Source organism: Scleropages formosus, chromosome 5 (genome assembly GCF_900964775.1).
Source record: "Scleropages formosus chromosome 5, fSclFor1.1, whole genome shotgun sequence".
Classification (NCBI taxonomy): domain Eukaryota; kingdom Metazoa; phylum Chordata; class Actinopteri; order Osteoglossiformes; family Osteoglossidae; genus Scleropages; species Scleropages formosus.
Window position 1 is genome coordinate 32,876,531 of NC_041810.1, and position 13,603 is coordinate 32,890,133.

Here is a 13,603-nt window from a genome sequence, read left to right on the forward strand (position 1 = left end):
ATCTGGAACTCCTCAGATACAAACTGGGGTCCATTGTCACTCACCAGTTGTTCTGGGACACCAGTCCTCGCAAAAAGTTCTCTCAGCACTGTTATAGTTTGGGTAGCGGTTGTGGACGACATGCTAAACACTTCTGGCCACTTAGAACATGCATCGACGACCACCAGAAAGGTAGTGCCCATGAAAGGTCCTGCAAAGTCAACATGAATCCTTTGCCACGGCACAGCAGGCCATTCCCAAGGGTGCAACGGTGCAGGTTTTGGCATATTTTGAACCTGTTGGCATCCTGGGCAATGCATGGCGAGCTGCTCGATCTGCTGATCGATTCCTGGCCACCACACAAAACTTCTAGCGAGTGATTTCATCTTCACCACTCCTAGGTGACCAGCATGAAGCTCTTCCAAGACTCGAGCTTGCAACTTCGGAGGTATAATGATCCTTAATCCCCACATGAGGCAACCTCCATCCAGAGTGAGTTCATCTCGGCGCCGATAGAACTGCGGAAACTGTATCTTCTGTTCTTCATTCCAGCCAGTCTGAGTAGCTGTGTAAACTCGGGACAATATTGGATCTCTCCTGGTTTCCCTCTGAAGCATTTCAGCTGTAACAGGGGAACTCTCAAGCTGAGCAAGAGTAAAAACATCCAAGGGAATGCTTCCTTTTGCTGGATTTGCGTCATCATCACCACCTAATGGTAGTCGTGAGAGTCCATCAGCGTTTGCATGACTGTAAGTTCTTTTGAACTCAATCTTGTATCTATGTCCTCCCAAAAACAACGCCCACCACTACATTCGCGCTGCTGCTGTCAGTGGAATGCCTTTCCGTGGATTAAAAATGGAAACCAAGGGTTGGTGATCAGTACACACACACACACACACACATTTTCAGAACCGCTTGTCCCTCACAGGGTCACGGGAAACCGGAGCCTACCCGGCAACACAGGGTGTAAGGCCGGAGAGGGAAGGGGACACACCCAGGACGGGTGGTGATCAGTAACCACAGTAAATTCGTTTCCATACAAATACTGATTGAATCGTTTCACAGCCCATACTAGACTCAAAGCCTCTTTATCAATTTGTGCATAATTTCTTTCTGCAGCATTGAGAGAGCGTGATGCAAAAGCTATGGGGCGTTCAGTTCCATCACCCATGACCTGTGATAACACTGCTCCAATACCATACGGTGAAGCATCACAGGCTAGCTTGATGGGTTTATGTGGATCAAAATGGGTCAACACTGTTTCTGATACCACCAGTTTCTTCGCTTCCTGAAACGCTCGTTCACACTGTTTTGTCCACATCCATTTCTGTCCTGCTCGCAATAACGCATTCAAGGGGTGGAGAACAGTGGTGAGGTTTGCCAAAAACCGGTTATAATAATTAACAAATCCAAGGAACGACCTCAGTTGTGAGACATCTTTTGGTCGTGGGGCATCTGCGACAGCCCTTATCTTGTCATGACACTTGTGCAAGCCGTTTGCATCAATTTTGTGTCCACAATATGTAATAGTACTCCTGAAAAACTCACACTTATCACGCCTCGCACGCAGTCCATAACTTCTTAGTCTCTGTAGAACACGTGTCAAGTTCTCCAAATGACTGTCGTCATCCTCTCCAGTGACTATAATATCATCAAGGTAGCACTGACATCCTTGAAGTACCTGCTCCATCGCTCGTTGCCATAATGCTGGCGCTGAGGCAACACCAAAAACCAGTCTATTGTATCGATACAAGCCTTTGTGAGTGTTAATGGTCAGGAACACCTTTGAGTCTTCCTCCATTTCCATCTGCAAATATGCTTCTGCCAGATCTATTTTACTGAAAAACTGTCCTCCTGATAAGGAAGTAAAAATATCCTCTATTCTTGGTAGTGGATATTGTTCTGCTTGCAGTTCAGAGTTGGTGGAGACTTTAAAATCCCCACACAGTCTTACAGTTCCATCCTTCTTGGCAACAGGAACAACTGGTGTTGCCCAGGGGCTCCAGTCGACTTTGGACAGTATTCCTTCAGCTTCTAACCGATCCAGCTCCGTTTCCACCTTCTGACGAATAGCATAGGGGACTGGCCGCGCTTTGTGAAATTTGGGTACTGCACCCTCATTCAGGGTTATTCTCCCTTTAATATGCTTCAACGTTCCTATTCCTGGTTGGAATACCACTGCAGCACCATCCAACACCTTTTTCAGTTTCTCTTGAGTGCCTGACAAAACAGGACAGAGATTTGTAGACTTTTTATGGATTTCCAGTCCAACTGTAGCTTTCTCAACCAGTCACGTCCCCAAAGTGTTGGTCCTGCCGTTGGAACTATATACAGATCTAGTTCGTGCTGTTGACCATTGTACCTTACAGTCACTGGCATCACACCCAGAGGAACTATGGGCTCACCAGTATATGTTTTCAATTTAACAGGCGATGGCTTAAGTTCTGCTTTTGTGAAATGTCTTTCAAACTCAGTCTGTGACATGACAGATACGGCAGAGCCTGTGTCCAGCTCCATTCGGATTGTCTTTCCATTCACTCGTGGTGTTAGCCAGATCGCTTGTTTCAAGTCACCTCTCAGACTGTAGATTTCCAGAGTTGCCAACCTTGTGTCACTTTCTTCATCAGATTTTTGAGCAACAGCATGCACATCTCTACTTTTCTTTCTCTGAGCCTTGTACTGTTTGTTTTTCTCGTGGTGTGAAAGATCGGAGCGACAAGCTCTTTGTATGTGTCCAACTTTGTTGCATTTTCTGCACGTTTCAGTTTTAAATCTGCACTGGTTTGCTTTGTGTCCGCCCTTGCCACAACAGTAGCACAATTCTGCATTTTGCACTGTCTCTTTTAATTTATAAACAGTGGTCACTTTGTTCACCGACATTTTTACTCCGGATCGCAACTCTACAGCGTCTCTGGCTGCTGTTTCCATGGCGACAGCAATTTCAACTGCACGTTTGAATGTGAGATCCGATTCCGTAAGCAATCTTTTCTGGATACTCTCTTGTAAAATACCACAGACTAGACGGTCTCTCAGCGCATCACTCAGTCCATCTCCAAACTGACAGTGTTCTGACAGCTTCTTTAATTCAGCCACATAAGCTGCGATAGACTCCCCTTCGTTTTGGTTACGTTTATGGAACCTAAAACGTTCCGCTATAAGCAGCGGTTTTGGCGCTAAATGATCCCGCAGTGATCATGACCGTTAGTGTCATTCTCGTTTGGGCCTTCACAGTCATGGCCGGCGATGCAAACCACCGTGAAGTGGACAAAACCAAGGCGCAATTCCATGGTCTTTCTAGACTGATGGATGCCATTGATGATGATGAAATGATCCCGCAGTGTTTGCACAATATTATCAAAGCTGAGGTCTGCCGGCTTTGTGGGGGCAGTGAGGGTTCTCAGCAACGCATACGCTTTTCCACCCATCACACTTAACAGCACCGACACCCGCTTGTCGTCGGCAATGCCGTCGGCTTTGAAATACTGTTCGATTCGCTCACAGTACATCGGCCAATCATCCGTAGCACTGTCAAACGCATATATCCAGCCATCTTTCCTATATATTATTTCACTTACAGGTCTGTATTCACTCAGTATTGCGCTTCCCCCTCGGAGCCGGAGCCGTCGCACGTCTTTGTCCCGTTCGTCTCCCAGGAAAGAAAATGTCCATCCACAAAAAAAAAACCCAGGAGAAACTTCAGGGCAATATCCGAAAAATCCTCGTCGCCAACTGTTGTGTTTATGGGTGCAATAACTACACTTGAACACAAATAAAGATAAGACGCGATGGATAATGTTTTCTTTTTCCTTTACTGAACCACGTGCAGCAACAACTCTTCTACCGTTTTCTATACATATTGCCGGCCAACCAAACTCTAACCCATGGTGCTATTAAGAGTGGCCTATTAACACTTAGCCTGGAGTTTTCACTATAATCAACACACAACAGTCCCATTTGGTGGTTTCCCTGCTGTGTTTTTCACCTGCACTGTATCTTTCGAGTTACTGGTCGGCTCGTTGATCTGAGCTTCCATGTGAGGCAGTCGGGTTGTCGTGGGTCTGGAATGAAGATTGGAAATGAGGGGTGTCCAGGTCCTTGATAGTTTGAAACCCTTTTCTTGATTGAGGTTATTGGGGTGCTTTTCTATCTTGATCGTTTCTCTTACTACGTGGCTCTTGTATCACGGAACAGGTGCAAGAACTGTGGTCTCTTCGAAGTTGATCACATGATCGGTCTGTAGAGAGTGTTCAGCTACTGCTGAATTGATGTTTTTCATCGCTCTTATGTGTTCCTGGAACCGGGTTGAGATAAGTTGTCCTGTCTGCCCTATGTAGGTTTTGCCGCAGCTGCAGGGTATTCGGTAGACTCCACTGCTCTTCAGTGGCAGGCTATCTTTTAGTGTACCAAGCAGGCTTCTTGTTGTGGACCCGACGGTGAAGGTGGTCTTGATGTCGTGCTTTTTGAGTAATCTACTTATCTTGTCGGTAGTGCCTTTGACCTAGGGGAGGTAGGCTATTCTAGTTGATTCGGTCGTTGTTTGTTTCTTTGTGTCTGATGTTTTTGGATTTTCATGTCAGCAAATGATTTCCATGACTCAAAACCATTCGTTGAGAGAGCTTTCAAGAGCACCTGTTTTTCTTCCTTCCAGGAGCTTTCGTCAATTCGACACTCCATTCCACATCCAGCCTTCGCAAGATGTGGAAGCTTCCTGAAGACGCTTCCAACAAGCGAAGCGAAACGTCGGAACCAGTTTCCTACACGACACGGTCTCATCCAGAAGACTTAAAACCCCAACTCTATCTTTATTTTGGAATTTGTGTAATGTGTGCTAATTAATGGTTGCACTAATGCATTTGCTGACATTAATTTGCCAAAAGATATTGTTGTAATGATGGTGCAATGATGCATTGGGAAGTGCTGCTGTCTCAAACAGCCAGGGCTGTTTAAATCCATCTCATTCTATGTGGAGTTTGGATGTTCTCTGTGTGCCTGCATGGGTTTCCTCTAGATGCTCTGCTTTCTGCTATGGACAGGCACCCCAAAGCCAAAGCCTTTTACCCAGTGATTATGGGATAAGCTCCAGACTGCAGCAACTCCGAGTAGCATAAATGGTTAAAAAGTGTGAATATTATTATATATTAAATGTTAACTTGATTTTTTGGAGGAGAGTCAGTTAAAGTGTTAACTCTGCCAGCTAATAAAACTAAATTTTCTTCTGCCAAGAAAGAAAATTATGCATCACATACACAGTCATACTACAGAAATTCTGCTTAAACCAGATCATGACTTTGGCTGGTTTTCAACTTGCCCTGGGCAGTTAAGTAGAAGAACTGGTGTAACTTGATTTCCAAAGACAGAACTATATGTTATCCAAAAGAAATCGTTTCAATTTTTGCTTCCTGTTGGGTGAATCAGACAAAAACAGGTTATTTGGCTTTGGGAAATACCCTTTGTGGATTTAAAGGAACATGAAAACCATTTAAAACTCTCACACTATCACCATGCAAAATTAAAGGTTAATACTATAGCGAGGACCCTCACTGTCACACTCTTTGCCCTTATAAATTGAGACAAGTATATTTATTTTTTCCATAAAGAATAGCATACTAATTGAAAGCTTCATGCAGTGTGCCAACAGAAAGCAATCACAAATAGCAAGTGTTGCCTTAAGTGTTCCACAACAGTGGAGAAGGTGCAAAATCAAAGGGAAGGTGAGCAAGCTGTAGATGCCTTTGACAACTACCAGTTTAGAACCTGTCACTGAAGTGCTGTCTCTGTTATCCTGTGTTAAGAGATCACAGAGTCATGGTGGAGCAGCAACACCCTGATGTAGCGGGCGTTCTTTATTGGGATTTCTTATGCATTTCTTAATATATGAATTATCCCTGCCAGGGGGTTCCAAGCATGCAGGTGCATGCAGGTGGCATCCTGGCTCACCAGAGGGAAGAGCTGCCTGCCATCCTGGTCTCTGTTGCTGAAAATAAGACACTGCTGCTTTGTTACAATCCAAAAACTACCACTGTTGCCTCCCTCTCCATGAACCTTTCTGGGCTGCTGACATTTACATTACATTTATTCATTTAGTAGATGCACTCCAAAGCAACATATACCTCAGAGGAAAAAAAAGTGTATTTCACCTAGAGATACAGATGCAGACACACAATTTTCATAGCACAATCAGTTTGCCAAATACAGAAATTCTTGTTGGTGCAAACTGCATAAGCAGCTGCATATAGAATTGATGACAAGCAACTGATGCAGCCTGTGCTACATTTGACTAACAAACTTCGAGTACCAAATCAACTCTAAGTAGGAGACCCAGATGCTCAGGATTTAAATCCTACTGTGTTAATACTTCCCTGGACAAAAATTCAACACACTGTAATAAAAATATGAAACTGAACATGTGTAAACAAAGATGTATTCCATTTACACAAATAGAACTTCAAATTTCTAAAGGAAATGGCAGTCGGACAAGCAAATTATTCTGTTTAAACCTTTAACCTTCAACTAAACACACTTACGCTAATGCAGCAATCTTGTGTCTAGTAATGCAGAGTGGTACTAGGTGAAGGGATATAATATAAATTAACTGTAAACACATTACCGATAAAATGTTGCTGCTTTCCAACACTCAAAGTCTCAGAAGCTATTCAAGGGACAAAATTAAAAAGCTAAGTAAAAAGGCAAGCCTGTTAGTCCACTATTTTCGCTCATAGAACTACATCTTACAAAATAAAGCTCAACATTACAAAGACAAAACAATGGGATAAGGCCAGAAAAAGTGAATGTGATAACCTCTCTTAGGGTAAAATACAGATTTTAATGGCAAAGCACAAACAAAAGTCTAACCCAAAACAACAAAATAGATCATCACAAACGTTGAAACACCTAATACATTCATAGACACCGCATTGCATCCCCAGTCTGAAGTAAAATTGTGGTCTCTCAGGTGTGCTAAAATGACACTGGTGTAATACAACAGCAGAGTGAGACGCAGCAAGACAACACAGCCTATGCATTAAGGTGCAGGATGCCCTCCCCTACCCCCAAACGCTGGATGTTCCACACTCCACAGATATTTTCGAAAATAAAGCTGAAAATCGCAACTGCTAATCCCCGGGGATTCGGGTGCGCATTTTCCAGGAAGACTTTGATCTGAGAAGCACATTCATGCCGCCAAGACCCAACACACACGCACACAGCACTCACACAGATACGTGACTACCACTGTACCATGGACACAGGCTATGGGCAGTCCCACAAGCTGTATTATAGTATCACGACACATGATCATGTCATTTAAACATATGTAGATAAACAAGCTAAATGTAAATTTGACAGCATGTGCCTGTCACAAGAAAGCATTAGGTTAGGGATTGGAAAGCTTCCCAAACACTTGTTCACCCAATTCAGTTACTATACTCAAAGCAGATGACGATATAACTGTCGTTTAATTCTAATCAGAGACACTAAAATGTACAGGATTTAGAGCCACTACTGTAATTCAGTAAGCAAACCAGTACCCACATACCATGCTTACTATACAGTAAAAGAACTGTAAGTGATCACCAACTGAACAATCAACTCTGTAATAAGTTAGGCAGAAGATAGGCAGATCGCTGGACAGTTGCATCCTTTATCCATCCTAGCATTCAAGCTAAATTAACCCAGGACTTTTATCCTATATTCATGAGCCAAGTAACATTTCCATAAAGCCAGTAGACAATACATCCCCAAGCAGCAATTTCACCTAAAAAGAAAAAAACTAAATAATGACAAATCCTTCTAAATCATAAAAAAGCAGGTCTTTACAATGTGTCATGGAATAATATTTGACCACAGCTCTAGTATAGACCAGGTATGAGGAGGAATGGCGCAGAACAGTTTCATACAGCCTCAAAAGTTGAAAAGACCAGAGATGCCACAGAAGGCGAACAGAGGTCTACTGAGCACACTAACAACAGAAAGGTAATACTAGACAGTAGGGGGTAAAAGTACTCCAGCACTTTCAATGTGCATGAAATTGTTAGTTGGCTTCTCTGAGTAAATTTTCATTGCAGCTCATTTTAACATACCTGGTTTGAACAGCAGTATTTCTTCCTGTCAACTGAGGGCTGGGAAACCCAACAGGGCTGACCATGAGAAACTAGGATCTTTGACACAGCTCACCACAAGACCACCCTCAGAACAGGAAAGCAGGTCTCAACTCAGGGAGAAGAAAGCACCTCAGCTTCCACACACACACACACACACATTTTCAGAACCGCTTGTCCCTGACGGGGTCACGGGGAACCGGAGCCTACCCGGCAACACAGGGCGTAAGGCCGGAGGGGTAGGGGACACACCCAGGACGGGACCTCAGCTTCCACTGTTGTTTAAATAAAAAGATTAGAGTTTAAGACAGAAGTTAAGACAAGGAAGAATTAAGGTGGAAGGAGGGAAAACAAAAAATTCAGCTAATATTTTTCAAACGGAACACTGCCAACTAAAATTTACGAGCATAAGTTTTGAATACTGATGTAATATAGGATCAGGGCTGAAAACAGGTTATAGACCTACCGAAGAAAAGAAAAATTTATGAATTTGATTCCTTGTGATTCCTGAGCACTTTGAATAGATGGGGACTGGAGCAGAAAGTGTCTAAAACAAAGTGAGAAACTAATGAGAGAAGTACTGCTTGGATGAACCTGAAAAATAAGCATGAATTTGTATGAAGTGGGAACCCCTATCCACATAAAATGCAAACCAATTAGCTTTATGGTCTCCAAACCATTTACCAATCTTACAAAAACCAAATATTTTAATGATTTTCAGTTACCTTCAATACAACAGGCAAAGCTGACAAGTGCAAACTTACATAAATTTTAATATTTAAAGTAATTTAAATTTTAAGAAATTACATTATTCTGCTCTGCCCACTTTATTTGCCCTGCAAAAATGAAGTACCTTAAATCTGAAGGGTAAGTTTAAAGAGAACAGCTGGTAGCACAGTGGCTAGAGCTGCTTCCTTTAGACCCATGGGTTGCAGGTTTAAGTTTTACCTCTGGCTTTAGTACCCTTGAGCAAGATGCTTACCCTAAATTGCTCCAATAAAAATACCTGGCTGTATAAATGGGTGAATAATTGTAAAGTACCTTAACACTGTAAGTCACTTTGGAGAGATGTATCAGATAAATGAATAAATGTAAGTAATCTGAAAAAGCTAGCACATTCCACCATAAACAATTGTAGTCAGTTTCAGAGAAGAGTGGCAGACTCCTTTGACTACTTCTGCAGGGGATAACTAGATCCTTCCATTTGAAAACATTTATGGCCTAGACAGAACTACCACAGGGGCCTCAGACTAACATTGGAGACATCCTTGACCTCAAATTTGATTTTTTTTTCAAAACCCAACACATAATTCCAGTCCAGACCTCCTAAAACCTCCATCTTCAGTCCCTTCAAGCATTTTATGGATTCTTAAACAGCTGCCAGCATCATTTCACATTTACTGGTTCTCAAAACACAACATTAGAGACACAGAAACTACCTAGCTTTGCAAGACAGAATTTAATATTCCATTAAACATTAAGGCTTCCAAAGACTTTTGTTCAAACCAAACAAACAAAGTGCAAAACGGTGATCCAATAAATATTTATGTGCAACACGTTTCACCCTTTTTTATCCGCATTGCTGAGAGAGCAATCATAGTCATAAACTTCAATAATTTATAACACAGGGCTCTGGAGGAGCTAAATGGTCCACATTTTTTGTACATGGTTTCCCTTTCAACTACTAGAAAGTAAATCCATTCACCAGAAAACCTCATTCTTTCTGATGTTTTCATGATGAGGTCTAGCACTGCTTTCAGATGCTGCACAAAACCATTTGCTGATGAAATGAGAATTCAGTTGTATTACAATGCCAGATATCACAGGAAAATAAGCCAAATGTTTAAGGTCATTGAAGCATGGGGTTTATTCCCCCCATTTTTTTATTCTTCAGCTATGTTCAGTAATACAATCCATGGCATAATAAAAAGCTTAAACACAAAACTTGTCTCCTCCTTAATAAAACACCCTGAGGACACAGCAATATGTTTCCATGCATTTCTCCTTAAGCTGCAGTTATTGCAAAGCAATTTAAGAAGGAGTGGCTCAATTATGCTTTTGTTCATTTATATGCTTAGAAATTGTCATTGTTAAATATTGTATATTGCTAAAAGAGACCGCTGGACTCTGCATTTGACTTCTACCCATAACTTTTTGGGCATTCATAAACTTTAATAGGTATGTTACCATTATGTTTTTATTAAGTGTATGTATGTTTTTTGCAGAATGATTGTCCCAAAGGTATGGAATTCCAGGTATCCTTCACCTACTTGGCTCTCAGCAGATGCACATAGAGAGATAACTTCCTGCTCTTCACAGAGTTCTACCCTTCTAGGAAAGGCCAAGTGGTAACATGCTGCTGAGCCCATGTGCCAGGTGTTAGAGAGGAAGACCACTACACCCTGGTAAGCACCAAGACTATCAGCAGTTAAAAGTATCACATTTTGTGATCCACCTGAATAAAACTCACTTCACATAGATTGATGCTTTGAATAACAGTAAAAGCTCAATACAAAAAGCTCTTCCAGTATTCATGCACACAAAAGAAATATGTAAAGCAATATGTGATAATGTACACTTTCCAGAGAGCCGCCTCACAGTAGCTTTCTTTTCAAGCACCTCCCTCTTTTACTGTAGTTATTGTATTTATTGTATTATTGTAGCTTTATTTATTGAAGTTTTAGAGTATTTATTGTGTACACGTTGTTTTTACGTTTGACTCTCTCAGCATCGCGCAAGAATTCCTATGTGCCCGGACCATGTGTACGTGTACAAATGGCAAATAAAGTTCTATTCTATTCGATTCCAAGTAAGGAAGGGGTGAAGCCATTTGGAGAGGATGGGTATGTGATAAGGAGCAAACTCTCCAAATGTTGCTTGTTAAAGGAGCAGGGGGATTCACTAAAACCTTTCCAGAAGACGCCTTCCCCAAACAACCTTTTTTTTTTTTAAGGTATCACTTTACCAGGATATCATACAATACATTTACATTTATTCATTTAGCAGATGCTTTTCTGCAAAACCACATATCTCAGAAAAAATACAAAGAGTACATTACAACCCACAACAAGATCTTGGCCCTCCTTATACCCATGATACAGAGGAGCCACCAAACCATAAGGAAGCTATGCATTCAACTAAGGTGTCCACGCAGCTGATGGAAGTCTGTGCACCACTGTCACAACTGTTGCATTAGCAAGTATAAAGACTAAACTTCAGACAAGAAACCTCTATTAGACCAGCAGAATCATCAAACCAGTAGAAGACAGTGAAGCACTTAAACCTAATGATTTTTCAAGAAAATAAATCTTTATCAAATACAGAAAATTCAACAGGCCCTCTGACTCTTAAATGAACTGCTATTACTATTTCAAAAATAAGTTGCTAACACCCCAAAAAGTCCAACAGATGCATTTTATCACCAGCTTTCCGGGAGTCCTGGTTCTGAAATGTGTTTGTGTGAATGTCGGTCAGTCATCATCTGTCTTGTGATGACTGCGGTGACTCAAGTAAGCTTACCATGAAGCCATCTGCTTTCATGGGCAGTGTCTCCTGAACACATCAAAGCGTGTATGTCTACATGTTGAAATTCACTTGGGGTTTTTGGTTAGTTGCTAACTTTTAGGATAAATTTCTCAAACTGAGCTGTACAAGAGAAGCGTAGAGAACAAAAAGGCTTTGGTCACATGACTGGACTAGAACATGTTCTCAGATTACAAAAACATGCTCAATTCATCAATATTTTAGTGTTATCGGTAAAAGCAGGTAAAGAAACCTGCAATTATGACAAAATAAGTACGCAGCTCCAAAACAGTGCACAAGTCTCAATCAACAATTAATGGTATGCTGCCTCAGCATAATATCATCATGCACTCCTCTCAACAATAACTGCATTTGTAATTGATTTTTCCGGAAAGTTTCCTCTGCGGTGCGATGAGCAAAGACTTCACCTTTACAAATGTTAGTTATCACAGGCAAGTTAAACTGTGAAACAATTAAATGTTGAGACGTTTCCAGGCAATATTGAACAGGGTCGTCGTCGTCCCAGTCCGCCTCAAAAGCGCAGAGCTGAGAGCGCGCGCGACGCTCTGACAGAAAGAGCAGCCAGTCCGGACAAGGAGCACGCGCCACTTACTTACCCGCGAGGCGCCGCAACCCGCCCTCCGCGCGCACTCCGAGCTCGTGCAGTAGTACTTGTGCTTGAGAGCGCAGTCGTCCATCCCCTTTCTCGTCAAACAGGCATTAACTACAAAACTGTCGCCTGAAACACACAAAATTGCCTCATAAAGTGCAGCAGACGTCCACAGCCGAAATGGCCCACAAGTTCGTTTGGAGGTTTCCTTACATAACGTGCCACTTCTCCTTCCAAACGTCCAGAGCCTAGACTACGTTTATTCCAACTATACTTTTAAAAGTAATGAAAGCAGAGAGCGGCACTCTGCGACCGACTCCCTCAATGTACTCACCTTCGGGGCTCTCCCTTGGTTTGCAAACTGTAGCTTTTGGACACAATTCCGTGAATAAACGAGAAAACAGCGGAAACAACGATTAGTTGCCTGACAACCTTTCATCGACTCGCGACCCCGCCGTGTTTCAAAAACGAGCGACGGTACCCTCAACTTACCATGATGTTTTGAGTGAAGTTTACCCATTTCTCCGCATTTGGTCGCAAATCATTTGAGTTTATATAATCCACAATTTAAGTATCGTAGGCGCGCGACACAGGGAGCGCGTGCCTCCGGACCGTTCGGTCGTCTCACTCGCGCGCAGAGACTAAGCGCTCGGTCCGCGCCACCGGTGCGACTAAGAGCTCGCGCACGTTGGACCGCTGGGATGAACACGAGCAGGACCCGCGCGCATTCTCCACGTACTGAGAGTCCGAGCCGCGAGTAGGAGGAGGCATGAGGACAAACACACGTACGTTAGTGTGACATCCCAAAAAAAAAACACGAAAAACCGCAGTCCCTCATGCCCCCCCTTCTCCAGAATGATGTGATGTAAACTTTGTAACAACAGTAATTGTTGATATATTGTCTATAAAGTTAACGGCCTCTGCTCGTCTAGAAACCCTCGGAAATTAAGGACATGCCATACATGGCCCACCAAACTGAAGAACTTATGAAAGTGAATGTCTCATTTCTTATTTTATAAAAAAATTACAGTGGAGAGTTACAGCTTTTCCTATTCAGGATTTAATTCATTTTAACAATTTTTTTAAAGTATACAAACAAATAAATAAATGTAACCTGTTATGACTTTGTATTACTCTTTTAATAGTTTTCGTCATAGTGCGCATGTATAATTTAAAATTAATTGCATTTAATGTTGCAATCAGTTTATGATTTTCTTTTTAAGCTTGATTTCCATGTTATCAATAATCACAACAGTGACCATACTGTATAAGCATTAAAGCCTATATTATTTGTAATATTTATTGGTTGAAATTTCAACTGTAGTCTGCAGGCTTTAAATAAAGACAAAGTGCCTCGTAATTATTCTAAGATATTGATTAAAAGTTGGTTATTAAT

At 42.0% G+C, this 13,603-nt stretch overlaps 1 protein-coding gene across 3 annotated transcripts in view; it reads right to left on the bottom strand.

Annotated features, from left to right (window-relative positions):
* nkd1 (NKD inhibitor of WNT signaling pathway 1) overlaps window positions 1–12,900 on the bottom strand; it is a 39,747-nt gene extending 26,847 nt beyond the window's left edge. For 2 of the 3 annotated variants that reach the window (XM_018749668.2, XM_018749667.2), the window contains exons 1-3: window positions 12,700–12,900; window positions 12,542–12,574; window positions 12,215–12,336 (exon numbers count right to left, since the gene is read on the bottom strand). In XM_018749668.2, the coding sequence (XP_018605184.1) occupies window positions 12,215–12,336; window positions 12,542–12,574; window positions 12,700–12,727 (183 nt within the window). In that variant the 5' untranslated portion in view covers window positions 12,728–12,900. The remainder of the gene's footprint in view (window positions 1–12,214; window positions 12,337–12,541; window positions 12,575–12,699) is intronic. The other variant, XM_018749669.2, reaches the window with a different exon arrangement.
* Between the last annotated feature and the right edge of the window lie 703 nt (window positions 12,901–13,603).